Source organism: Erinaceus europaeus, chromosome 2 (genome assembly GCF_950295315.1).
Source record: "Erinaceus europaeus chromosome 2, mEriEur2.1, whole genome shotgun sequence".
Lineage (NCBI taxonomy): Eukaryota > Metazoa > Chordata > Mammalia > Eulipotyphla > Erinaceidae > Erinaceus > Erinaceus europaeus.
Window position 1 is genome coordinate 152935756 of NC_080163.1, and position 26827 is coordinate 152962582.

General features: G+C 40.0%; 1 protein-coding gene across 1 annotated transcript in view; it reads left to right on the forward strand.

Annotated features, from left to right (window-relative positions):
• BBS2 (Bardet-Biedl syndrome 2) overlaps positions 1-26827 on the forward strand; it is a 39903-nt gene that overhangs the window by 3526 nt on the left and 9550 nt on the right. The window contains exons 2-12 of the mRNA XM_060185518.1: positions 4989-5220; positions 10320-10441; positions 11754-11816; positions 12589-12666; positions 17689-17793; positions 17878-17964; positions 22310-22445; positions 22689-22828; positions 24141-24285; positions 24378-24549; positions 25852-25981. Of these exons, the coding sequence (XP_060041501.1) occupies positions 4989-5220; positions 10320-10441; positions 11754-11816; positions 12589-12666; positions 17689-17793; positions 17878-17964; positions 22310-22445; positions 22689-22828; positions 24141-24285; positions 24378-24549; positions 25852-25981 (1410 nt within the window). The remainder of the gene's footprint in view (positions 1-4988; positions 5221-10319; positions 10442-11753; positions 11817-12588; positions 12667-17688; positions 17794-17877; positions 17965-22309; positions 22446-22688; positions 22829-24140; positions 24286-24377; positions 24550-25851; positions 25982-26827) is intronic.

A 26827-nucleotide genomic window follows, 5' to 3' on the forward strand; every position in this document is an offset into this window, starting at 1 on the left:
GCAACAAAAAAGGGGGAAAAAGATTGATAATATTATATGATCCAAGTAACACCTGAATATATTCTCCTTTTAAAACAAATATCCTGGGAGATAGATTCTTATTCTAGCGTTTGCCCTTCTTCCGTAGCCAGTCAACAGCGTCAGGTTGAGCCTGATGTCTGCTTGTTGCTGGCTTTGAAAGTGACTGGGATCCGAGGAGATAGATGAGTCCGTAGATCTCCCTCCCTAGTTTGAGACCTTCCGCTCTATACTAGGTACCACATGCAAACACCATGGACAGCTGCAGGGGATTCCTTGGGTGTCCTCCTCTTCTGTTCTGTTCTGTTCTCTTCTCTTCTCTTCTCTTCTCTTCTCTCTCTTTCTCTCTCCCTCTTTCAAGGATATTGAATAAAATTTGGGCAGGAAAGCAACTTAGCAGTATTGCACATGCACAAAATAATAACAGCAATAATAATAACAGTTCTTCCAGGTGAGGCTAAAAAAAACTACTTAACACTGTGGCCCTCATCTCTTGAAATAAAAATTTCTTAATTTTTATTGTGGCCATGAAGCTGACTTTCTGGGGTATGGTTTCTGAATCTGAGCAAATATATATATATGAAACATTGACAAAACCATAGGATAAGAGGGGTATGACTACACAATTCCCCCCACCAGAACTCTGTTTCCCATCCTCTCCCCTGATAGCTTTCCCACTCGTCATCCCTCTGGGAGTATAGACCCAAGGTCATTGTGGGATGCAGAAGGTGGGAGGCCTGGCTTCTGTAATTGCTTCCCCACTGAACATGGGCGTTGACAGATTGATCCATACTCCCAGCCTGCCTCTCTCTTTCCCTAGTGGGGCAGGGCTCTGGGGAAGCAGGGTTCCAGGACACATTGGTGTCACACTTTCCAGGGAAGTCTGGTTGGCATAATGCTAGCATCTGGAACCTGGTAGCTGAAAAGAGTTAACATACAAGGCCAAACAAATTGTTGATCAATCATCAACTTCAAAGGCTGGAATAGTGTAGATGAAGAGTTGGGGGGGTTCCATTTTGTAGATAGCTAATAGCATATTTTAGTTATATTCCAAAGGGCCTGTGGCTATACTAGTTTTTTTTTTTTTCCCTGAGCCTGAAATCTGATATGCAGGTGGATCCAAGTTATTGTCTGGGGAGGTGATGTCATGGCTGGCAGAAGGACCAGAAAGCTGGATCAGGGAAGAGAGTAGCTCCCAAATATGGGAAAGGGGTATAAATATTGTTGACTGTAAACTCCATCTATTTGATTTGGTCTGGGGCCCATATTCAGCTTAGGAGCCTATGTGACCACTGCATTCCTGTAGATCTGAGCTCACATTCTGTGGTTATGAGTAGGAACATTCCAAGCTGCCCCAATATTGACCCATCTTCCTCAGATGTAGCATAGAGTATGTTGGCCATCCTCCCTTCAGAAGATAGAACATTCTCTACCGTTGTTGATCCAAGTTGAGGGCAAGGTCCTATGAGGGGGCCCACAAAGGGGTCTATTTTGTTGTTCCTGATAAAGATGACCGGTAACAAGGCGAGAGGGATTTATTCGAGGTCTAGGCCCATCGTGTTTGTTCGGGAATCTCAGAACTCCCTGAATAGGGCCCCAGCTGATGAGGTAGCCTGAAAGTGACTAAAGAGTCATCATTAAAGTATGCCAGTCTCTTGCCCTTATTTAGCTTTTGCCATCAACCAAGGATATATTAAGATGGTTTTCTTGCAAGATGAACTTTAGTGTTTTTCTCTGGGAATGTTTTTTTTTTCCTCTCTCAGTAGGGAGTTGTATGTGGCTCAATGAATTTATATTGTTGGTAGTATCCTAGCTAGAAAGAAATATATATATACTTCAACCAGACCTTTGACTGGAGGCGTTGGGAGTGCTCCATGTGTTTTCCTATTGTACTTGAATTTTTTTCCTTTTCTGTGAAAGGTTTGCCAGGGACTTAATATCTGTGTGCAGGTAACAACAGGAGGGGGACTGAGGAGAAACTGAACTCCTGGGATTCTTGCTGCTCTTGGCAACAAACCCCAAACTCTTTCTTTACCAATGACAGAGAATATAAAGTCATGCCTTTAAATGATCTCCTGTCCTGTATTTTTTTCTAGAATATCTGAAACCTAGACTATTCCATAAGAATTCTTTTGTTCAGAAACTTTATAATAGAAAGTGTGAGGCAGCTAATGTTTAGGGTCTAGAGCCAGACAACATAGTATATATATAAAGTCTCTGAACAAAAGAATTCTTATGGAATAAGAATAAGAATTCTTTTGTTGCCCTTGTTTTATTGTTGTCGTTATTATTGTTGTTGTTATTGATGTCATTGTTGTTGGATAGGCTTGAGAGAAATGGAGAGAGGAGGGGAAGACAGACGGGGAGAGAAAGATAGACACCTGAAGACCTGCTTCACTGCCTGTGACACAACTCCCCTGCAGGTGGGGAACTGGGGACTTGAACCGGAATCCTTACGCTGGTCCTTGTGCTTGGTGCCACGTGCGCTTAACCCGCTGTGCTACCACCCGACCCCGACAATAGACTTTTTGTTATTGTCACTGGGGCTTCACCACACCAGACTGACTTTTTTTTTCCTCTCAGAAAGATAAACATAGAGATACCACAGCACAGAAAATTCCTTCAGTATAGTGGGGGCTGACTCAAACCTGGGTTGTGCACATGACAAAGCAAGTACACTTTCCAAGTGAGCACTCATGCCAGTCTTAGATACCAGACTTCTTGTCTTGCTCGACTACTTACAATTTTGAGACCTTGAGAACTGACCTTAACCTCTGACCTCATCTATAAATCAGGGGTGGTTGTGAGGGTCAAAGGCACTAACATTTATAAAAACAAATTGTGTGGTCCAGGAGGTGGCGCAGTGATAAAGCTTTGGACTCCTCAAGCATGAGGTCCCAAGTTTGATCCCCAGCAGCACATGTGCCAGAGTGATGTCTGGTTCTTTCTCTCTCCTCCTATCTTTCTCATAAATAAATAATATATATTTTTTAAAAAGCTGTAAAATAATATACAAGTGAGAACATAAATGTAATATTTAGTACTTATAGCCTAATTCTTTTTTAATTTAATTTCATTTTTTATTTATTTATTCCCTTTTGTTGCCCTTGTTTTTTATTGTTGTAGTTATTATTGTTGTTGTCGTTGTTGGATAGGACAGAGAGAAATGGAGAGAGGAGGGGAAGACAGAGAGGAGGAGAGAAAGATAGACACCTGCAGACCTGCTTCACCACCTGTGAAGCGACTCCCCTGCAGGTGGGGAGCCGGGGTTCGAACCGGGATCCTTATGCCGGTCCTTGTGCTTTGCGCCACCTGCACTTAACCCGCTGCGCTACAGCCCGACTCCCAGCCTATCTAATTCTAATTAACTGTTTTGGAGATTATATTTTGCTGGATAGGTTACCTTGTTTAGGTAATTTAAAATTAATCCAGCTTGGATTTATAACAGTGAGTGATATACTCATTTAAAATTATACTTTAGAAATAGAAGGAACTTAAAGGGATCTCTACTCTAGTGTACTGATCCTTTATTTTTTTTTATATTGCTTTACATGAAGCACTTTTTAGACAGTGAAAATTTCCCTAATGAAATTCAAATACCACAGTTGTATCTATATATATACTTTTGAACTGTGGTCTTTTGGAGATCTACTTGCCATTCCAATGTCTAAGGTTACTCCACCCTGAGCCTAGTTACCTTTCCTCTTGAGACTATGTGTTCTAGTTCAGACTGCCTTGGTACAAGGCCCCTCCCCTCCCCTCCCCTCCCCTTCCCTCCCCTCCCCTCCCCTCCCCTCCCCTCCCCTCCCCTCTCCTCCCCTCCCCTTCCCTTCCCTCCCCTTCCCTCCCCTCCCCTCCCCTCCCCTCCCCTCCCTTTCCCTTCCCTTCCCTTCCCTTCCCTTCCCTTCCCTTCCCTTCCCTTCCCTTCCCTTCCCTTCCCTTCCCTTCCCTTCCCTTCCCTTCCCTTCCCTTCCCTTCCCTTCCCTTCCCTTCCCTTCCCTTCCCTTCCCTTCCCTTCCCTTCCCTTCAAGAAAGAAAGCCTAAAGAAATAAAATGACTTGTATAGACATTCAGGTGACTGGCAGTTGCAGCTGCTAAATTAACTAACTTTGAGCTGCTTATTTATTTTCTTATTTAATTTTTTTAACTGGATAGGAGAGAAAGAAATTGAGAGGACAGGGGAGATAAAAATGTAGAGAGAAAGAGAGACATCTGCATTGCTGGTTCGCTGCTTATGAAGCTTTCCCCTTAAAGTGGGAACCAAGGGCTTGGACCTAGGTCCTTGGTTATGGTAACGTGCATTCAGCAGAGTGCACAACCATCTGGCTTGACTGATTATTTAATTTTGTCTTACTATTATAGACTATGAAAGCCTGTAAGAAGCTTGATTTGTATGACTCAGCTTAAGTTTATAAAACATTTTACTGGGCAGAGGAGATAGCATAATGGCTATACAGAAGATTTTAATGCCTGAGGCTCTATAAAGTCCTAGGTTCAATCCTCTAGGCCACCAGCAGTTCTGGTATAAAACAAAGCAACATAAACAGATTTACCACAAGGCTTTAAAATCATCAGGTAAAAAAAATAAATACTTCTTATTAATATATTTAAATAACCTTATTGTATTTAATAATCCTAGAGCTTTTGCACTGGCTAATGGTAGTTGGTCAGGAAAGTTATGATTCGTCTGAGAGCTTTGGCTGCCTCCTCCTGTTGGGTAGCAGATAAACTGCCCTGGTGGTTCCTTACTTTGTTCTTTGAAGGACAGTTACTGCATTGCCACAATTCAGTGACTGAAATCTAGCCAGGTACTGTGTTTGAGTATTTTAAATTTTAGTGACTAAAGCTATTTCTGTTACTGTTGGTACCATTATAGTAACCTGTGTCATATTTTAAAATGCAATTTAAAAATATTAATTTGACATTGTTGGTCTTATAAGGGAATTTAATTAACTGTTTTTTTGTTTTAGGTTTTTATTCACAATCCTCATCTACGGAGCCATTATTCCAGTGCATCCAGGGTCTCCCAAAGCCCCTTGGAGTCTGATGTTTCACTTCTCAACATTAACCAGGCAGTAAGCTGCCTCACTGCAGGAGTATTGAACCCCGACATTGGCTGTGATTCTCTGTTAGTGGGAACACAGACTAATCTCTTGGCATATGATGTCCACAATAATTCAGATTTGTTCTACAGAGAGGCAAGTATACTCCCTTTACGACCATAAACTTCCTGTTATCCATTAATGTCCTTTATTATTATTATTATACTTGGAAGAGATCAGATATTTATTTTGGCTTAATGTCTGTAGTAATATAGTTAAACAGCATGGAGAATTTCGATTTACATCTGCTTTCTGCCCCTCACACGGTTGGGTAACTGCTTGGTGGTGCTCCAGCTTATCTGCTGAGGTTTGTCTGTGATGCCACCATCTGTCAAGATATCTTATTGAGAATTTAACCAAGATTTAAGAAAGCAGCAAACAGGTCTCCCTCCTGGTGACTTTGCATTAAAATGGGTACAGTAGCTTATGGGAGAAACACTTACTATAGCCTGTCATCTTCAGGTGAAGATGGTTCTTTAATACCCAAGTAATTCAAGTTTATTACAGAAAAGATGGAAAAGCAAAAAAGAAGAAATTCTTGTAATTTCTCCAGCTAGAAATAATACTTTACTCTTCAACTTATTTATCTAATTTTTTAAAATAAAAATACACAAGAAAAGATATTTACAAAGTGAGATCATATAAATGTAACTCTTTGTTTTATCATATAAATGTAACTCAATTACTTTGTTTTACTAAGATATAATTAAATTTAAGCAGTTCACTACTTGAGTAGCATTCAGGGAAGGTGTCTCAGCATGCAAGGCTTGTATCTGCAAGGTTTATATTCTACTGTGGGCTTATGCAACCCATGGCCTAATCATTTTGCATAGCCAGCAAAGATGCTAACTTCTCAAACACTAACAGGTGTCAGTGAATGTCATAGCTCCAACCCACAGCCAGTTTGATACCTAGTGTGAATGAGGGGTACTTGACCTGCTGACATTGTAGCCATAAATATGAGCTTCCCTTAGGGGTGGTACTTAAGAGAAGATCTTAAAAAAGAAGAATATTAGAAAAGACTTAATGGCATTGTCTTATGCAGATCTTTCTATTCCATTTGTTCCTCTTACGACCATTTGTTTTCTTAACCAAGCCACTGTGCTGTTTGCTAATACATCCCATTGTGAATTTCCTGATTTTTGTGTTTATCCTTTTCTTATTTGCTTTTATTTAACTTTTTAATCGTATTAACAAAATATTAAAATCTTTATCTTATGAATTATAGTTATTTTCCCCCATTTTATTATTTTAATTTAATGTCTACCTACCTGCCTTCCTTCATTCCTTCTTTCCTTCCTTCCTGCCTTCTCTCCTCCTTCCCTTTCCTTTGCTGCCAGGGCTATCATTAGGCCTCTATACCTATGTTATTCTACCAGTCCTGGCATACTCTTTTTCCTCATTTTTTAAAAGTAAGATTTGTTTTAATTTATTTTTTATTAGATAGAAACAAAGAAAAATCTAGAGGAAATGAGGGGATAGGGAGGTAAAGAGACACCTGCAGCAATGTTTCACCTCTTGTGACGCTTCCCACCTGCAGGTGGGAACCAGGGGCTTGAATCTGGATCCTTGAACATTGCAACATGTATATTCAACTGAACACACCACCATCTAATCCTTTTTTTTTTGCATGGCGGGGGGTTTCAGAGAGAAGGAGATATTTCATAGCACTGCTCCACTACTCATGAAGCTTCCCCTGTGGGTGGTTCCATGGGTTTCTGGGGACTTAAACCTTGGTCCTTGTGCATGATAAAGTGTGCACTCTACTGTGTGAGCTATTTCTCAACCTCTTTATTTCTTTTTTATATTTTTTTATATATTTATTTATTTATTTTTCCCTTTTGTTGCCCTTGTTGTTTAACATTGTTGTGGTTATTGATGCCGTTGTTATTGGATAGGACAGAGAGAAATGGAGATAGGAGGGGAAGACAGAGGGGGGAGAGAAAGACAGACACCTGCAGACCTTCTTCACTCCCTGTAGGTGGGGAGCTGGGGGCTCGAACTGGGATCCTTACGCCAGGCCTTGCATTTTGCACCACGTGCGCTTAACCCGCTGCACCACCGCCCGACTCCCAACCTCTTTATTTCTTGAATGATCACTTAGCACTTTTAACTTCTGTGTAGTGTTTTCTTTCCTTTATAGCCAATATCATTTATTTATTTATTGTATTTTGCCACCAGGATTGTTGCTAGAGCTTGGTGTCTGCTTGACTTTTCTATTCTAGGTGGCTTTTTTTTTTAAAAAATAGAAGATGAGAGGTAGAGAAGAAGGAGAGACACTTGTAGCATTCCTCCCCTAGCAGGAGGGGACTAGGGACTTGAACCCAGGCCCTTGCACATGGCAATGTGTGTGTTTTCCTACTGTGCTCTACCATAGGTGGCCATTGCTTGGCCCCAATAACCAAATGTTTAAAGTAGTTTTTCAACATGAAGAATACATAAGAGGACTGGGGAGCTGGCACAGCAGTTTATGCAAGAGATCATCATAGCTGAGACTTTTGAGATCCCAGGTTTACTTTGTGTTACCACCATAAATGTGTCACCACCAGAGCTGCTTTAAAAAATATATTATGTGAGGATTATTTTCCTATATAAAAATAAATGTGTATATACACAGATGTCCTTGAATCTTCTAAAAATAAGTTATACATAGGGCTTTATTCAAGAAGTCTGGGACATTTGTAGATTCTGGATGGGGGGTATTTTGATGCTTCTTAATTTTTAATATTTTTGTACTTTTGAGCAACTTGACAGTTAAAAAGTAGTAAGAGAACTGAGCAGTTAAGTGTCAAAAAGTTTCTTTTTTTGTAGCACAGCGGTTTAAGCGCACGTGGCGCGAAGCATAAGGATCCCGGTTCAAGCCCCCGGCTCCCCACCTGCAGGGGAGTCGCTTCACAGGCAGTGAAGCAGGTCTGCAGATGTCTGTCTTTCTCTTCCTCCTCTGTCTTCCCCTCCTCTCTCCATTTCTCTCTGTCCTATCTAACAACAACGACATCAATAACAACAACAATAACTGCAACAACAATGAAAAACAACAAGGGCAACAAAAGGGAAAATAAATATTAAAAATCATTTTTTTATCATTTTTGTGGTTATTATTGCTGTCATTGTTGGATAGGACAAAGAGAAATTGAGAGAAGAGGGGAAGACAGAGAGGAGGAGTGAAAGACAGACACCTGCAGACCTGCTTCACCGCCTGTGAAGCAACCCCCTGCAGGTGGGGAGCCGGGGGCTTGAACCGGGATCCTTATGCTGGTCATTGCTCTTTGCACATGTGCGCTTAACCCACTGCGCTATTGCCCAACCCCCGTGTCAAAAAATTTCTATCTTGAGCCAATGAGATAACTTATTGGAAAGGTGCCTGCTTTACTTAGCACAAGGCCCGAATATGAGCCGAGGACACCACATAGGAATATTGAGGGATGTTTCAAGGGGGAAGCTTCAGTATCTCCCCCTCTCTTTCTATATATAAAAATTGGCTCAGAGTGGTGAAACCCTAGCAATTAAAAACAAAACAGTGAAATGATAAAAAAAGGACAACTTTTTGTCCAAAATAATTAGTTTGGGTGAAAAAACTTCTTCTTCTTCTTCTTCTTCTTCTTCTCCTTCTCCTTCTCCTTCTCCTTCTCCTTCTCCTTCTCCTTCTCCTTCTCCTTCTCCTTCTCCTTCTCCTTCTTCTTCTTCTTCTTCTTCTAGCGTTTGCCCTTCTTCCATAGCCAGTCAACAGCGTCAGATTGAAAGCTGTCAGGAGCTGCTTGTTGCTGGCTTTGAAAGTGACTGGGATCCATGTGGATTCAGTCGCTAGGAAGGATCGTCAGTTTCCCCAATGAATGGGTACTCACGGGATGCACCACGAGAAGGTTGATCCAATGCATCCCAAAAAAACACTTCTGATTTGAACCCACACAAACTGACATGACTCCTATATATAAGTGAAGTATAAGGAATTTATTCTTAAGTTTTAAAGAGTGAGAATAAGGCCAGTACACACACGTACACAGACAAAGACAAGAGACAAAATCCCAGCTGGGAGATGCCAGGCTGGCATGCCAATATGGCCCCGTTGCACTGAGATGTCAAGGTCTGGAACTTGTCTTCTTTAAAGGGTCTGGGAGTGGGGTCTTCTAAGGGGCTATGTAACACTTCTATAGTTATCTTTAAGGCAAACGTTCCAGAAATCATTTGTGGCACTGGGGAGCTAGGGTTACATGACATCAGGAGGCAATTTTTTTTTTTTTTTTTACAGAAGCAGAGAGAATGCAGGTTAGTGATAACAAAAGGAAATTTCAACATATCTTTGACCATAAAACCTTGCTGTTCTGGTTTTTGAGATGCAATGGTGAAATTCTACTATTATCTTGTTCTCTATGAGTTACTTTTTAATCTCTAAAACCACCTAGCTTTCTGTATGGGGGATTTCTAATTGAATCAACTTGGGGGACTTATTCCTACACAGTGTCTTGAGAGCTTGTTTGGAGGTTCTAGCAGGGGAACACAGCTACTTGTATACCCTCTGCCAAAGAATGGTCTGTCTTTACTCAGGGAGGAACACGCATGGAGCAGTGAGGACACCCGCCTAGCCAACAGGATCAGCCGAATCAACCCTTGAGACCATTGGGGTAACAGATGTTGCATCCAGATCATCCTCACATCCAAGTTGGTCTTTATTTTCTGGAGAATTAGGCCTTTAGTGCCTAGTGGTTTTAGAGAGACTTGGAATTCATAGCAGATTTTTTTTTTTGTAGCAGGTTAGTGGGAGAGTGGCCAAGTAGCTGGGTTTACCCTAGATTTCTGTGCAGCCTCGCATAAGTATTCCTGAGCCACAGTGACAGTCCTGAGTGGGCAATCCTGGCCTGCCCCTCAGGTGATCAAGGGTCTTCTCACAGGTGATGGCAGTAGAAGTTAAGTATCCAGACAGAAATAAAGTTATAGGGCCAGGTTGTGGCATACATGGTTTAGCACACACACATTACCATGTGTAAGGACCAAGGTTCAAACCTCAGGTCCCCACCTGCAGAGGGAAAGCCTTACAAGTGGTGAAGCAGGTCTGCAGATTGCCTCTGTCTTTCTCCCTCTCTATCTTCTCCTCCCCCTCTCAATTTCTCTGTCTTATCAAATAAAAATAAATAAAATTATGTTATACCTAGTGTATCTGATTATCACTCATCTGATATTTTGTCTTTCTTTTTCCTTAGGTAGTAGATGGGGCTAATGCAGTTGTGCTGGGAACACTGGGAGATATTTCCTCTCCTCTGGCGATCATTGGTGGAAATTGTGCTTTGCAGGGTTTTGATCATGAAGGAAATGATCTGTTCTGGACGGTAAGGAGAAGAGAACATTCTTTGTACACTTTTTTAAAATGTTTCATTTTATTTTATGTGTTTATTTGCCAGAGACAGAGAGAAACAGAGAGGAGGGGGAGGTAGAGAAGAAAAGAGAGAGACAGGGGAGCTGGGTGGTGGTGCTCCTGGTTGATCACATGTTACATTTCTCAAGGACCCTGGTTCGAGCCCCTAGTCCCCACCTGTAGGAGGAAAGCTTTGTGAGTGGTGAAGCATTGCTGCAGGTGTCTCTCTGTCTCTGTCTCTCTATCCCTGTATTTCTCTGTCTCCCTTCTCAATCTCTGGCTATCTATCCAATAAATAAATAAAGATAATAAAAAAATTTAAAAAGAGAGATACCTGTAGCACTGCTTCACTGCTCATGAAACTTCCCACCCTACAGGTGGGGACCCAGGGCTTGAGTGACTTGCAAACTTAAGTGTGCACTTACTGACTGGTGCACCACTGACTGGCCCCCACTCTTAAATATTTTTGCTATCAATATTCTTAAGGTTTTGCTATATATATCCACATCCACCTGGGTTATCACTGTGGCTTGGTGCCTGCACCATGAATTCACTGTTCATAGTGGCCACTTTTTCTCTTTTTTTCTCTCTCTTTTTCTTTTTTTTCCCCCTCTCTTCTCCTGTATTTCTGGTTTTTTTTTTTTTTTTTTTGATAGGAGAGAAATTGAGAAGGATGGGGTAGATAGAGAGGGAGGGAGAGAGATACTTGCAACACTGCTTCACCACTCATGAAGCCCCCCCCCCCCCCCCCCGCAAGTGGGAGCTGGAAGCTTGAACCGCACGTAGTAATATGCATTGAACTAGTTGCACTACTGCAGGGCCCTGTTTTTTGTTTTGTTTGGCTGCCAGGGCTGCCACTAGGGCTTAAAGCTTGTGTGACTCTACTGCTCCTGAGGGACTTTTTTTTTTTCTTCCAAGACAGAGGAGGAGAGAGACAGAAGGACAGACAGCATAACACTGCTTCACCACTCATGAAGCTTCCCATTTTTGTGGTGTTCCCATTTGGTGGGTAGGGGCTCTAACTTGCATCCTTTTGCATGTCAAAGTGTGCGCTCTACCAGATGAGCCATCTTCAGACCCTCATTTGCTTGTTGTTGTTTGTTTTACCATTGAATAATTAAAATAAGATAGAACAATAATTGTAATTCTGCTTATTACAAATGAATAACTTGAGTGACTTCTATTGCCAGTTCTTAAAAACCTCTCATTTAGCCTATATACTTGGACTAAGTGAGAAAAGATAGCATGTTAATGAATTTGTATGTTTGGTGTTTTTTTTTTTTTAGGTTACTGGAGATAATGTTCGTTCCTTGGCCTTATGTGACTTTGATGGTGATGGGAAGAAAGAGGTCTGTGCAGGAGGAGATACTTTTCATATGTTTCTAGCTGAATACATTTTTCCATGACAGTGACAACATCGTTAATTACTCAGGGTTGATTTTGGTGCTCTGCACCCTAAATGGTCAGCTTAATGGCCTATAGTTCATTTTACTCCTCTTTTTTTGAATTAAAAAAATGGCTTATTTGTCTAATACAAATATTAGGCCATGGTGTTTCAGAGACACAGGGCAGAGAGAGGGCAGTACAGGGGACAGTGGGACAGCAGTCATCTTCACAATCTTCTTCCCTGCTTCTGTTACTTTCAAGCTCTGTTAGTGGAAGCAGTTTTCAATTTTGGTCATCTTTTTCAGCAATCTTAAAAATTTTAGTGACTGCCTTCAAAAATATTGTGATGGCTGTTCTAGAAATTAGCTTCTCAAGCAGCCAGTGAAGTTCTGTGTTGGACAGTGGTGCTGTCTCCTCTGTGGGTGCTGGGATATGGTATATGAAACAGGGCTTCCCTTTTGGGGCAGAAAGGTATTGAAAGGACCATCCTCTTCAGGTGCTTAGTCAAAGATGATGTTCTGGTATGATGTGTAGAGCTGGTGAAAGGATCAGATTTGTAGTAGCCACTTTTTTTTTTTTCCCATCCACTGTCAATCCTTGGTAACCTTCCTAGCATTGGCATATTGGGAGCTTAAAACTCTTGGGTAGCAGGAAAAAATATATATATATAGTTTTATTCAAATATTGCTGTATTTACCCAATAAACTAAATATATTTGACTTTTTACCTGTTCAGCTTCTTGTTGGATCAGAGGATTTTGATATTCGAGTTTTTAAAGAAGATGAGATTGTGGCAGAAATGACAGAAACAGAGGTAAGAAGAGCCACCTGAAAATTAGCAAGCTTGGGCAAGATAGATCCGCATAGTCAAGTAGCATTGCATGAGAGTACTAGGGCACTTCTCACAGCCCAGAGTATTTTAGGTTAAAATCTCAGTGGATTAAACAGAACTATATGCCACAGAGAAACATTTAGAAAGCTTTTATTAGTAGGAGCCAGGTGGCACATTTGGTTAGGCACATACATTATCATGCTCAAGTACCCAAGTTTGAACTCCTGCTTCCCACCTACAGGGGGACACTTAATGATCAGTGGAGCAAGTACTGCAGGTGTTTCTTTGTCTCTCTCTCTCTCTCTCTGTCTCCTCCTTCTCAGTTTCTCTCTGTCCTGTCAAAAAGAAAGAAAGAAAGGGAGAAAAAAAAAGGAAGAAAGAAAGGTAACATGACCACCAAGAGAGGTGGATTCATCATGCAGACATAGAGCCCCAGCTATAATCTGGCAGCAATTAAAAAAAAAAAAAAGATATCTTGCGGTAGCGCAGTGGGTTAAGCGCACGTGGCATGAAGCACAAGGATCAGTGTATGGATCCCAGTTCGAGCCCCCAGCTCCCCACCTTCAGGGGAGTCACTTCACAGGCAGTGAAGCAAGTCTGCAGGTGTCTGTCTTTGTCTCCCCCTCTGTCTTCCCCTCCGCTCTCCATTTCTCTCTGTCCTATCCAACAACAATAATGAAAACCAACAAGGCAACAAAAGGGAAAGTAAATAAATAAATAAGTAAGATATCTTGTATTACTTAAGCAGCAAGGACAGAAAAGGAAAAAACAAAGTAAAACTTGGACTGGGTTAGCTGTATTGCACCAAAACAAAGGACTCCGGGGAAGCAGGACAGCCAGGAGGTTTGGGGCAGGAGGCCTTTTGGGTCCAGGTACATGATGGTGGAAATGGACCTAAGTTGGGAGAAAGAGTGTCTTGCAGGGGTGGGGGTAGATAGCACAGTGGTTATGCAAACAGACTCTCATGTCTGAGACTTGGAAGTCCCAAGTTCTGTCCCCCACACCACCATAAGCCAGAGCTGAACAGTGCTCTGGTTAAAAAAAAAAAAAAAAAAAAGTACTGTAAGTCACTACCCCAGTTATCCTCCACCCCATGCCCCCAACAAATAGAATCCAAGTTGACAGAGAGATTAATATGTATGGTCACATACCATGGAAGGATAAGAACTTATACCACAAAATTTTCCTGTAAATCATTATTTCCCTAATAAAACTAAGAAATATTATATATTTTTAAAATATTGATTAGAGAAAAATATTGAGTATAGTTGAAAGCATATTTATTGAGTTAATATATGATAATAATAATATATTCCAATAGAAAGATACAACACAACCAAACCTTCCTTCAGAGTGTGTGTGGGGCTGGGCTTGAACTTGGGCTGTACGCATGACAAAGCAAGTGCACTGTCCCAGTGATCTACCTGGTTCAATCCTTTTGCAGTTTTCGCATTCCTAAGATTGCTCTTATTTTTCCAAGCTTAGACAAGATGGAAGTAGAAAACAGAATTAGGATATTCTGAATTAAAAAAAAGAGAGAACAGGGTAAAGTATCTTGTGAACATTGTATATGGACTGTAAAACAACAACAGACACCAGGAGGGTTCTTCAAGATCTAAATGTTGTGTTTTGCAAAATTTAATCAGTTGGTATATCAGCAAAACTTGTCCTCAGAACCAATCTTGACTACTCTTGCTTCTTGCCATCAAAAAAAAAGGTACTGGGAAAGTCAATCTTCTGTTCCCCTAACTATGAAAGATCAAAAAGCAACTTGCTTATTGATATGTAAAATGCTGTCAGTTATCCTGACTTATTTTTTATCAGCTAACAAAAGTCATATCTGAGTTTCACTTAGGGCTGGCAATACAACATAACAATTATGCAAAAGACTTTCTTGCCTGAGACTCTGAGGTCCCAGGTTCAATCCCCAGTAAGCTGCAGCTGAGCTGTGCTCTGATTGGTCTCTCTTCTTTCTCTCTCTCTCTCTCTCTCTCTCGCTCTGTATTAAAATAAAATATTTTTAAAAGACTTTTACCTAGTATAGCTGTACTTTGTAAATAGTCACTGATATTTTAATTATAAACTGATATTTATGGATAGAGAAAAATGAAATGAATGCCACAAGCAGTATTCTGAAGATGTGTATCTGTACAAGGGGTTCTATTTTATGTGTTTGCACTGGAGAGAGAGGCCTTAGTTTGTATTAGATTCTTTTAAAAAGATTAATGTATTTATTCATAATGAGAAATAGAGAAGGAAAGAGAATCACTTGGCACCTGTTCTTCTTCTTCTAGCGTTTGCCCTTCTTCCATAGCCAGTTAATGGCTTTGAAAGTGACTGGGATCCATGTGGATTCAGTCGGCTAGGAAGGATCGTCAGTTTCCCCAATGAATGGGTACTCACGGGATGCACCACGGGAAGGTCGATCCAATGCATCCCAGGGATGCCAGGGATCAACTCAGGACCTTGAGTTTCAGAGTCCAACATCTTACTCACTGTGCTATATCCTACATCACTACATTAAATTCTTAAAGAGCTAATTCTCTAGTCCATAAAAGAAAAAAGACCACTGAACCAATGAAGGATTGAGGCCCTTAGGAAATTTGAGGCTAAATTTGTGGCAATGTGGATTTTATAAAATTATTTGTTTTAGGGCCATCTTCCTCCCCCTTGGTTAGATTTTGCTCCTAGTTAAATGTCTTTTCTCAGATCAATTCATTTGGCAGTTGTATTATTCTAAGTAGTGCCCCCCAAAATTACTTGAGCTAAATAGTTCTGAAATCTTGCACAGCACTTTGTATTCAGAGTTAAATGAAGTAGGTGGCTTTGTAGAAAAGGTGTAGGTGGTAAGAAAATTACGTAACTATTTTCTACCCTATATAGTTCGTTTTTTTTTTTTTTTTTCTTGCCTCCAGAGTTATTGCTGGGACTTGGTGCCTGCAGTATGAATCCAATGCTCCTGGAGGCCATCTTTTCCCCATTGTTGTTGTTATTGGCTAGGATAGAGAGAAATTGAGAGAAGAGGGGAAGACAGAAAGGGAGAGAAAGACACCTGCAGATCTGCTTCACCATTTGTGAAACAACCCTCCTGGTTGGGGAGCTGGGGGCTGGAGATGGGATCTTTGTGCTTTGAGCTGTGCTTAACTCGGTGTGTTACCACCCAGTCCCCAGACACTTTATTTCTTAATTTCTCCTTTATTAAGGTTATAATTAGAAAGCACAAGGACCAGCATAAGGATCCCAGTTTGAGCCCCCAGCTCCCCACCTGTGGGGGAGTTGCTTCACAAGTGGTGAAGCAGATCTGCAGGTGTCTGTCTTTCCCCGTTTTCCCCTCCTCTCTCCATTTCTCTCTGTCCTATCCAACAATAATGACATCAATAACCACAACAATGTTAAACAGCAGGGGCAACAAAAGGGGAAATAAATAAATAAATATTTAAAAATAATTAAAAAAAAAAGAAGAGGAGGTCGGGTGATAGTGCAGCAGTTTAAGCACACGTGATGCAAAGGTCCCAGGTCCCGGTTCGAGCCCCCGGTTCCCCACCTACAGGGGAGTCGCTTCACAGGAGGTGAGGCAGGTCTGCAGGTGTCTTTTTTTCTCTCCCCGTCTCTGTCTTCCCCCTCCTCTCTCCATTTCTTTCTGTCCTATCTAACAATGACAATAACAACAATAATAATAACTACTACAACAATAGAAAGACAACAAGGGCAACAAAAGGGAAAATAAATAAAAAAGGAAAGTAGATCTGTAGGATCATAGATATCATTAGGCTTTAGTTTTAACATTAAAGGATAATTTTATTTAGTATTAGTATTTTATCTTTCTAAGAATGTTAAATCCTGAAGGAGTCCTGTAATATTTCTGTACAGTATATGCATTCTGTTTATTGGGCACTTGCATAAATCTGAGTTTAGGTTTTCACTGTTTTCAAAACAATTTTTTAAAATTATTTATTGAATAGAGACAGAATTGAAAGGGTAGGGGAAGGTAGAGCAGAAGAGAGAAGAAGAGACACCTGCAGCACTGTTTCACCAGTCATGAAGCTTACTCCATGCAGATCAGGAGCAGGGGCTTGAACCTGGGTCCTTGATCACTATAATGTGTGTGCCACCACCCAACCCCCATGGATTTTCACTTTTCAACAGATTCTATTTTCTTCTAAAAATGTTTTTCACCTTTAGCAATAATACCATAAAACGGGAAGTATGGATTTTATATCTTTCTAAAATGTTGAGTGTAGGATGTTACAAGTTAACTGGGATAATCATCTAGTTATTTTCAGTCAATGTGCATTAGCAACTGTTTGTACAAGATGTGTGTAGTGGGCTTATTTCCTCCTTAATCTTACTATGTGGGCTCAACCTGGTGTGCCACTGCCACCCTCCTCCATTTCCTCCTTAATCTTAACCTTGATTTTATTGTGTTTTTAATAAGAATTATTTGCTGAAATTTGCCACATAAGCTTGACATAAAACAGCAAACTCATGAGTTGGGCAGAAGTGCAGTGGGTTAAATGCATGTGTCTCAATTAAATGCATGTGTCTCAAAGCGCATGGACCGGAGTAAGGATCCCAGTTTGAGCCCCCGGCTCCCCACCTGCAGGGGAGTCCCTTCACAGGCAGTGAAGCAGGTCTGCAGGTGTCTATCTTTCTCTGCCCCTCTCTGTCTTCCCCTCCTCTCTCCATTTCTCCCTGTCCTAACAATGACAACATCAATAACTACAACAACAGTGAAAAAAAAAAGCAAGGGTAACAAAAAGGTAAAATTAATAAATAAATAATTATAAAAACCAGCAAACTCTGTGAGTTTAATTCTGATTGTCCAACTCTGAAATAAGTGGCACAGACTATAGAGGAGAGTAATACATTTCCCTCTTATGGATTGTAATTCTAATTCTTAAACAGTTTTGGCAAGACTTGCAATTTTATAAATCCACACTTCACATTAAGTTGAATCTTCATGGTAAACAGCTATATTTTTATGTATTATTAATTTTTTAACAGGTAATCACCTCTCTTTGCCCAGTGTATGGCAGTCGATTTGGTTATGCCCTTTCCAATGGCACTGTTGGAGTTTATGACAAAGCAGCACGATACTGGAGAATTAAAGTTGGTATAATTCATCTTCTGCTATCCATGGGGTTTTATACTTACTAAGAGATTTCTGTACTTACTGTTGTAATTTCTTTTCAGTCCAAAAACCATGCCATGAGCATTCATGCTTTTGACCTTAATAATGATGGAGTTTGTGAACTGGTAACTGGGTGGTCCAATGGGAAGGTAAGTTTAAATTAAACATTGGAGTTCAGGTGTAATTTAGTGTAATGTGTATCTTAGATTCATCAGCTTCATAGGTTAGAAAAATAGCATGTGAATATAAATTTGTGTTCCTTGACTGTACTTTCACATATAATATTTTCATATTTTTCTTTTTGATATAATTGTCAAAAGTACTGAGTATGCTGATATCTTTTTGGTCTAATATATCTTATTTTGGGAAAATCTCCAGGAAGATTCTTTGTATATCTTTTTTATATTAGAATATGAATCGATCCAGTTATGTTGATTTTAGATATAAGGCAACTTGAAAAAATAAAAAAGAAATTTAAATAAGCTAATAATTGTTTGTATAGTTCTCGTCTAATCTTTTAACAATTGCCTGAACACTTAACATTTTCTAAAATAATTTTTATTTATTTTCATGAGAGAGACATAGGGGGCTCGAACTGGGGACCTTATGCGGGTCCTTGCGCTTTGGGCCATGTGCCCTTAACCTGCAGCGCCACCGCCTGACCCCCAGCACAAGAGTCTTTTGCATAACCATTATGATGTCTCCCCAGCCCAAATACTTAACATTAAATGATAATTTACTTTAACATCTAATCTTTTATCATTTTAAAGATATTTTTAAATCCTCAAAATTACCAGGAGAATCCTGTTATTATATTGTTGTTTTTGACTATAGTTTCAAAGTAAAATCATTTTGTTTTCTTTCTTGTTTTAACTTCAAATCTCTGCAGTCTTTTGGGAACTCAAAATTGGCATGTTAGAAATGATCTAAGTACTAAACGCTGCCAGATCTCCATGGATACATTTTCCCTTGCTTTCTTGTCTGTCGGTGGATTTCCTGAAGGAGATCAGTTAATTCCTATCTTTTATTCTTTGAGTTTACTTTTGACCAGTGCCTTGCAATTTTCCTTTGATGGTATATAAAGAACATATTTCAAAAAGCTGTTATGTGATGCTATGTTGCTTTCTGCTTCCGTACTTGGTTTTGTCCTTGGCATGGGTATTAAAAAGTTGTAAGGGAGTATTGTGTAGTTTTACTTATTAAGAAACTTTACATCAATAAAATGAATCAGATTCTGTGGGAATATAAATAATTATGATTGATCAAAGAATTAAAAAGAGTTATCAAAATTCACCCTGAAATATGACTGAGTTTAGATTTTTTCATATTTCAATCTTCTTTTATTTTCATAAGAGATTTAATATTGATTTACAAAATTATAAGATAATAGAGGTATGATTACATGTAGTCCCCACCACCATGGTTCTGTGTTCCCATCCTCTCCCTTGAAAACTACAATAGTTCTCCCAAGGTCACTGATACAGACTGAAATCACTATTAACTGTCTATTTATATTAGATATTTAAATTTTTTATTTTAATTTTTTTACTATCTTTATTTACTTATTGGGTAGAGATGGCCAGAAATTAAGAGGGAAGGGGGATATTTTTATAGTTAAATTTTTTCAAAACATTTGAAAAGAATTTGTTATATTACTTGTTCCAGAGTATAAAAAGAAAAGTAAGTAGAAGAGCTTCTAGTCACATTTAGAAATAACATATGGGGGGGGGGGGATGGGTGGTAGTGCAGTGGGTTAAATGCATATAGCGCAAAAAGAAACGACCGGCATAAGGATCCCGGCTAGAACCCCCACCTCCCCGACTGCAGGGGGGTCGCTTCACAAGTGGTGCAGAAGGTCTGCAGGTGTCTTATCTTTCTCCTCTCTCAATCTCTCTCTGTCCTATCCAACAACAACAACAACAGCTATACCAGCAATAACGACCACAACAAGGGCAACAAAATGGGAAAAATAGCCACCAGGAGCAGTGGATTTGTAGTGCTGGCACCAAGCCCCCAGCGATAACCTCTGAGGCAGAAAAAAGAAAAAAAAGGGGGGGGAGTCGGGCAGTGGCTTAGTGGGGCGGGTTAAGTGCACGTGGCACAAAGCGCAAGGACTGGCTTAAGGATACCTGTTCAAGCGCCCCCCCCCCCACCTGCAGGGGAGTCGATTCACACGTGGTGAAGCAGGTCTGCAGGTGTCTATCATTCTCTCCTCCTCTCTGTCTTCCCCTCCTCTCTCCACTTCTCTCTGTCCTATCTAACAACGACGACATCAATAACAACAATAACTGCAACAACAATGAAAAACAAGGGTAAAAAAAGGGAAAATAAATATAATTTTTTAATATAATAAAGATTATTTTATCAGGTTGTCTGTAGTTACCTTTCTTTACTGATAACACCTATGTTCATGCTTAGAATAACAAAACATTTTGTGTGGTTATTATGCAATGTTTTTGATATGCGTTAGCTTCTGATTGGTTATTTATTTGCTTCTTTGAGAGAAGAAACTCAAAGAAGATTGCTAAGGAATTTTAACAGTTTATGCAGAGTAGATAATTGTAAACAGAGGTTTTATAAAAGGCCATGACAGGGTGAGGGCCTTTCAGGTCCTGGAACATGACGATGGAAAAGGACCTAAGCTGAGGGTGAGACTATTTTGCATATACCTATCATGGCAAGATGGGAAATTGTACCCATATGCCAACAACTATATTGTAAACTATTAGCTTCCCAAATTAAAAAAAAAAGTTATGATAGGAGATTGGACTTGCTTGACATTGTTCATATAACATTTTTACATAAAATAATATTTTTTATATTCCTCTGTATACTAGGCCCTGTTATAAGTACTTTTTTTTTTTTTTTTACCTCTAGGGTTATCACTGGGGCTAGATGCCTGCACTATGAATCCACTGCTCCTGGAGGCCACTTTTCCCATTTTTGTTGCCCTTGTTATTGTTCTTATTGCTTTTGTCGTTGTTGGATAGGATAGAGAGAAATCAAGAGAGGAGGGGAAGACAGAGGGAGAGAAAGATAGACACCTGCAGACTTACTTCACCACTTGTGAAGCAACCCCCCTGCAGGTGGGGAGTCAGAGGCTCCAACTGGGATCCTTACTCCATGTGCGCTTAACCCTCTGCGCTACTGCCGGCCCCCATAAGTCCTTCTTATTGTATTAACTCCCTTAGGCTTCATTACAACCATATGAGGTCTAGGTACTATTATTTTCTTCATGTTATTCTTTATTATTATTTTTTTTTGTATTAATGAAAGACAAGAACCAGAGAGTCACTGTGGCATACACCCAGCCATTGTGCCACCTCCTGGGCCTACCTTCATGTTCTTGCAGTTGATTTCCAGATGAAACCAGGCACAGGCAGGTTAAGAAACTTGACCAGTCTTGATGTAGTATATTGTACTAAACCAAAGGGAAGGATGTGGGGGGTGGGGGGGGGCAGGCATGGAGGGCTTTGGAGTACTGATGCATGATGGTGGAAGAGGACCTAAGCTGGGGGTGAGAATATTTTACAGACACTTAATCATAAGGAAATAAGAAATTACCCATGTGTGAACAACTTCACAGTAAAACAATTACCCCCTCCATAAAATAATTAAGAAAAAAAAAAAAGAAGAAAACCATAAAAGGAAAGATGCAGCCATTTTCAGAGGCTTATTTCCACTTACCTTTTTTTAATTTATTGAAATAAATGTTTGCATTTGCCATTTAAAAATTAGTTTATTTCCCATAATAAGATGATTTAAAAAGAGAGAGAAAAAGAATGAAAGAAAAGGAAAAGAAACTTGTATAGTAGGGGGGCTGGAGAATAGCTCACTTAGATAATTTGCTGCTTTGCCATGTTTTCAACCCAGATTTGAGCCTGGCCCCTACCATACTTAAGGAAGCTTCAGTGCTGTGGTCTCTCTCTGACTGTCACTATCTAAAAAAAAAAATCAAAAATAAAAAAAACCCTGAAACTTGTCTACAGTTCCATAAATAATAAGTGACAGACCTGGAATCAAAACTCAGCCAGTGTAGACTTTTGTTCTGTGTTTGAAGATGTGCTGTACCGTGTACTACTTCTCAGCAAACCCACTTCATCAAGTGAAATAGTATGTGAAGACTAGTATGTAAAATAGCTTTTATTGTATTTTAATTTTTTTAGATAGGGACAGAAAGGCAGAGAAAGGCACTACGGCTTCCTCCAATACAATGGGGGCCAGGGACATACCAGGGCAAAACTATGTACTATCCAAGTGTACTATTTCACCAGCCCTTATTTTATTTATTTATTTTTTTTCAGAGAAAAAGCACAAGTTGGTGGAAGTTCCTTACTGCCTGCTTGAACCTAGTGGTCATTGATAGATGCCTCCAGAAAGGTCATAGGGCTCCATAGAGTACTCTTGAAAACTACTCAACTCAGTCACCTTTGAAACTAATTTTAACTTAAAGCACTTTCTCAGATTCTTTGTTGTTTACTTTTGTTTTTTCAGGTTGATGCTCGAAGTGACCGAACTGGGGAAGTCATCTTTAAAGACAACTTTTCTTCTGCAATTGCTGGTGTGGTAGAGGGAGATTACCGGATGGATGGCCACACACAATTGATCTGTTGCTCAGTGGATGGGGAAAGTAAATTTGGGAGGCCATAAGTCCTTGAAAAGTCAGGGTTTCAATTTGATTAGGTCAGAGTACTAGGAAATCCCACTGTTAAGTGTTTATTTTGCTATCTTTTCATTCTCATAAATTCACCTGAGTTGAAGAGATGAGCAGTTAGGTTTTTGGCTTTTGAGGACTGGTAACTAATGACTCCATATTAGACTTGGCACTCACTGGAATGTCTCAGTGTGGTAAGTGAGTGTTCCTTCTCTCCAGTACGAGGCTACCTGCCAGGCATGGCTGAGCTGAGAGGGAACTTCATGGACCCCACTGCAGAGCAGGAACAGATCCGAGAACTAAGTCAGAAGAAACAGAATCTGTTGTTGGAACTTCGTAACTATGAGGAAAATTCCAAGGTGGGTCCTAAGATGAAGGGGAAATGGAGCCTACAAAGTTAGGAATGGCCAGGAGGTTTGACACATGAGAAAAAATGAAAGTGGTGGTTAGTGTTTGGCAGAGCATGGGTTCTCTCCTACCTCCCAGTGAAAATATAGTTCCTTTCACATTTTTGCTAGTGTCAGGATTAAGAGGGCATGCCTCCTTTGATCTAAACTAAATTACAGGATAATTTGCATGAGTACTCAGGTCATTTATTGTAGCACTATTTGTAGCTATAGATAATTGGAAACAAATGTTGACCTGTAGTCTGGAGTATGTACTGGGAAATCTTCATCAGACTTCAACTCATCAGAATGAAGTATATAGGATTGGGAAAATAGCTCACTTTGATAGTACACTGCTTTGCCATGCACACAACTTGGGTTCCAGGTTGGCCCAGCTACATTAAAGGAAACTTGGGTGCTGTGTGTGTGTGTGTGTGTTCGTTCGTCTGTCCTCTCTCTCTTTCTCTCTCTAAAAAAAAAAATCCACAGTGAGGGCAAAAGGTAGGTAGTATAATGGTTATGCAAAGAGACTCTCATGCCTGAGGCTCCAAAGTCCCAGGTTCAATCCCCTGCACCACCATAAATCAGAGCTGAACAATGTTCTGGCTTAAAAAAAAAAAAAAAGCAGGTTAAGTGCATGTGGTCAAAGCACTAGGACTGGAATAAGGATCCTGGTTTGAGCCTCCGGCTCCCTACCTGCAGGGGAGTCAATTCACAAGCAGTGAAGCAGGTCTGCAGGTGTCTATCTTTCTTCCCCCACCCCCCCGTCTTCCCCATCTCTCTCCATTTCTCTCTGTCCTATCCAAAACAATGATATCAATAATAACTATAACAATAAAACAAGAACAACAAAAAAGGAAATTAATAAATATATATATAAAGAAGTATATATACATTTGCACTGCAGGGTAGGTATCTATGATCTGGAATTAAGTAAAAAAAGTAATAAAACATGTATCAGATATCATGTATAGTTTTCAAAAAATGTGTGGTATTATGTACATATTAGCCTGGGTAAAGGATGAGCTGGGAAGTAGGACTTGAATTTGTCATAGCTTGCAAAAGTATTTTGTTATTTTAAAAAAATCATAAAGAATGTTAAAGTGCTATGGTGATGGATGCAGTGGCCCATACCACAGAAAGGGACAGGTGTATTTTTCCCCATAGAAAATGACCAGGTAGTGTATAGGAGCATTAATGGGGCCAAATAACTATATGTTATTTAAAGTTGAAAACAGTTCACTGTCTTGATGATTGAGTTGCAAGTGGGTGGGTTGTTTTGCAGATGGCATTGAATAGTCCACTGAATGAGACTGATGGACATCGGGGTGTAATCCCAGCCAATACCAGGATTCACACCACCCTCTCAGTCAACCTTGGGAATGAGGCTCAGGCTGCTCATGCAGAATTGTGTATTTCCACTTCTAATGGTAAGGAACTATTTATGGCTGGCCTTGGTACGCACCTGTACTATTTTGGAATGGCTCTTGAAATGCTGTTTTTTTTTTCCTCTTCTCTGCAGACACCATTATCCGAGCAGTATTGATTTTTGCAGAAGGGATTTTTCTAGGTGAAAGCCATGTGGTACACCCCAGCATTCACAGCCTCTCCAGCTCTGTCTACATCCCAATTACGCCTCCCAAAGATGTCCCTGTGGATCTGTACTTGAAAACCTTTGTGGGCTACAGAAGCAGGTGACCCTTGGCAAAGTATATTTCACTTCCAGACAACACTTAGAAGATGGCAAGATGTACAGATTTTCTAGTATACCACAGCTTTTGTGGAGTCAGAGAAGCCACCCAGGCAAGGCTTTCTGTGACTTGTATTTCATTAATTTGAAACCTTGCAGGGAAAACAAGTAGTACAGGACATAGAAGTTTAAGATAGTTATCTCCTCTTTTTATTCAGATGATTTCATCATCACAAGAGTTCTAAAAAAATGGTGACTTGCTAACATAGTTTTGACCACTGAGACTAAAAGTTAGACTGCACTTTTTTTTTTCCTTTTTGATGGACAGGGAGAAATTGAAAGGGAAGGGGGAGATAGAAAAGGGAAAAAGAAATACAACTGCAATACTGCTTCACTGCTCATGAAGCTTCCCCCCTGCAGGTGGTGACCAGGGGCATGATCCTTGGTCCTTCTGCGCTTTAGTGTGTGCATTCTACCAGGTGCACCATTGCATCCAGCCGCTATCTATTTATCGTGTGTGCGTGTGTGTGTGTTTCTGTCCTAACCAGTGAATAAAACCACTAGATTTATAAAAGGCAAAAGATTCATTTTCACATTCTTTTTAGTGCTTTAAACCACTGATGCATGCATCTGTAAATGCACACTCATGCTATCTCTAAATCCCCAGACCTTATTATTGTAATACTTTAATTCTCAAGTTTTTTTCCTTTGATGAAACACTTAAATATCAGTTTAGTAACCTAATAGTGATTTTCAGTTTGTTTTCCTTACAAAATTTTTTACCATTGGGATGTTGATTTTCTCTTTCTTTTCTTTCTTTCTTTCTTTCTTTCTTCCCTTCTCCTTCCTTCCCTCCTTCCCTCCTTCCTTCCTTCCTTCCTTCCTTCCTTCCTTCCTTCCTTCCTTCCTTCCTTCCTTCCTTCCTTTCATTGTCCCCAAGGTTATCACTGGAACTTCAGTGCCTGCACAACAAATCCACCACTCCAGGTGGCTATTTTTTTCTTTCTTTTTTTATTAATAGAGACAGAAATTGAAAAGGAAGGAGGAGATGGGGGGTATGGATAGAGAGGGGGGATAGAGGGAGAGAGAGAGAGAGAATACCATGCAGCTATACTTCACTTTTGAAGTTCCACCCTATAGGCAGGAATGGGGGCTTAAACCCTGGTGCTTGCACATGGTAATGTGTGTACTCTGTAGAGTGTACCACTGTCCAGCCCCTTAACTTTTGGTTTATTTTATGAGCCTTGCATTTTTAAATAGCGTTCCACACAAACCAATTATTTTCTTTCCCAATGATTGACCATAGCACCCAGTTTCACGTATTTGAATTGACCAGACAACTCCCTCGATTCTGCATGTATGCTCTGATCAACCCAGACTCTGCCACTGAACCAGTGAGTTATGTTAACTTCATCATTGCAGAACGGGCACAGAGGGTGAGTATCTAGCTTACTCTTTCAATATTTTTGCACTATAGGATCCTTTGAATGTTATTTCACAGAAAGGAGGAAATTAGTACAATTTGGTGTAGTAATTATATGAAAGTTATGAAGCTTGGGGTTGGCTTATAAGAAAAATATTACCACAGTATTCCCTCTCACTGTGGAAAAGTACATGTGATTTGTCTGGGTGTTTTATAGGTGAACTCTTAAAATCAGTTTTTAATTCCTCTTTGTTGTTGTTAATAGCTTTAGCGTGGTTATCATGGCCTAGCATTTCTTTCTTACTTGTTCATATACAAAAGAGGAGAAAGAAGGAGGATGAAAAGGAGGAGGAGGGAACTAGACAGAGCATTATTTTGCCACATGGGATGCCAGGGATTGAGCTTCAGACCACATGCTTAGGAGTCCATTGCTTTATTCATTGTGCCATATCCTGTGCTACAGTGACTAATCTTTCAAGAGAAAATTGGCATCTGGGATCATTTGGGGGCTCATGCACTACCTTAACTAATTAAATTCATAGTGATCTTGAGTTTCTCTTAATTTCTTTGTCTATCATTGAAGATATTTTTCTGTATCTTAGGGGAGCCCTAAAAATTATAAAACTTACATCATGCATGGTACCTCATATAGTTTAAAGGATTGAACCAGTGGACGTTTATCTTCAGAATTCTCTGTGAGGTCTTTTAATCATGTAGAATCTTGGAACTTAAATCAGACATTTTCTAGATGGGCTCTTCTAAAAGACTAAATGACAAAGTAGGTGTGCTATCTTTTAAGCAGACTTTTACGAGGCTACAGCAATAGAAGAGCTATCACGTAAACAGAATTTGCATTATA